Raw genomic sequence first — 664 nt, forward strand, 5'->3', positions numbered from 1 at the left:
ACACAGGGGGTGTATGGGGCCACATGGGGAGGGTATGGGACCCCACAGGGGGTTATGGGACCCCACGGGGGTGGGACCCCACATATGGGGGGGGTGGGACCCCACAGATGGGGGGGGGTGGGACCCCACAGAGCCTGCAGATCCCTCTGGTGCCTCTGGGGTGCTGATGTGGGGGGTCTCTGTTCTGCCCTGGAGGTCCTGGGGTGTTGTTTTGGCCTTTTCTGGGGTTGGGGGTCCCTGTGGGTCCCCAGGGAATGGTTTGGGGTCCCTCTGGGTGCACAGGGATCATTTGGGGCCCATAGGTGCCGTTTAGAGGGTTCTCCAGGTTGTTTTGGGGTCCCTATGGGTCCCCCAGCGGGGTTTGTGGGGCCCCTATGGGTCTGTGGGGGCTTTTCATGCGTTTTTGGCGTCCCGTGGTTCCCCAGGTTCTGTTTTGGGGGTGGTTGTGGGGTCCGGCCCGTGGATTCCCGGGGGTCTCACGTGCTGCTGTCCCCGCAGAGCCCATCAACACCTTCCACGGCATCCAGCACAACGAGGACGAACCCATCCGGGTCAGCTACCACCGCAACATCCACTACAACTCCGTCGTCAACCCCAACAAAGCCACCATCGGCGTGGGGCTGGGGCTGCCGTCCTTCAAACCCGGGGTCAGTGGGGCATGGGG

General features: G+C 64.0%; 1 protein-coding gene across 1 annotated transcript in view; it reads left to right on the forward strand.

Annotated features, from left to right (window-relative positions):
• Positions 1-374: 374 nt before the first annotated feature.
• Positions 375-664, forward strand: part of OTUD5 (OTU deubiquitinase 5) — a gene marked incomplete at its 3' end in the record, with an annotated part of 1,194 nt that continues 904 nt past the window's right edge. The window contains exon 1 of the mRNA XM_042891837.1: positions 375-647. Coding sequence (XP_042747771.1) covers positions 375-647 — 273 coding nt within the window. The remainder of the gene's footprint in view (positions 648-664) is intronic.

The sequence above is a fragment of the Lagopus leucura genome, unplaced genomic scaffold (genome assembly GCF_019238085.1).
Source record: "Lagopus leucura isolate 7727_CA_CO unplaced genomic scaffold, USGS_WTPT01 27453-0_obj-0_obj, whole genome shotgun sequence".
Lineage (NCBI taxonomy): Eukaryota > Metazoa > Chordata > Aves > Galliformes > Phasianidae > Lagopus > Lagopus leucura.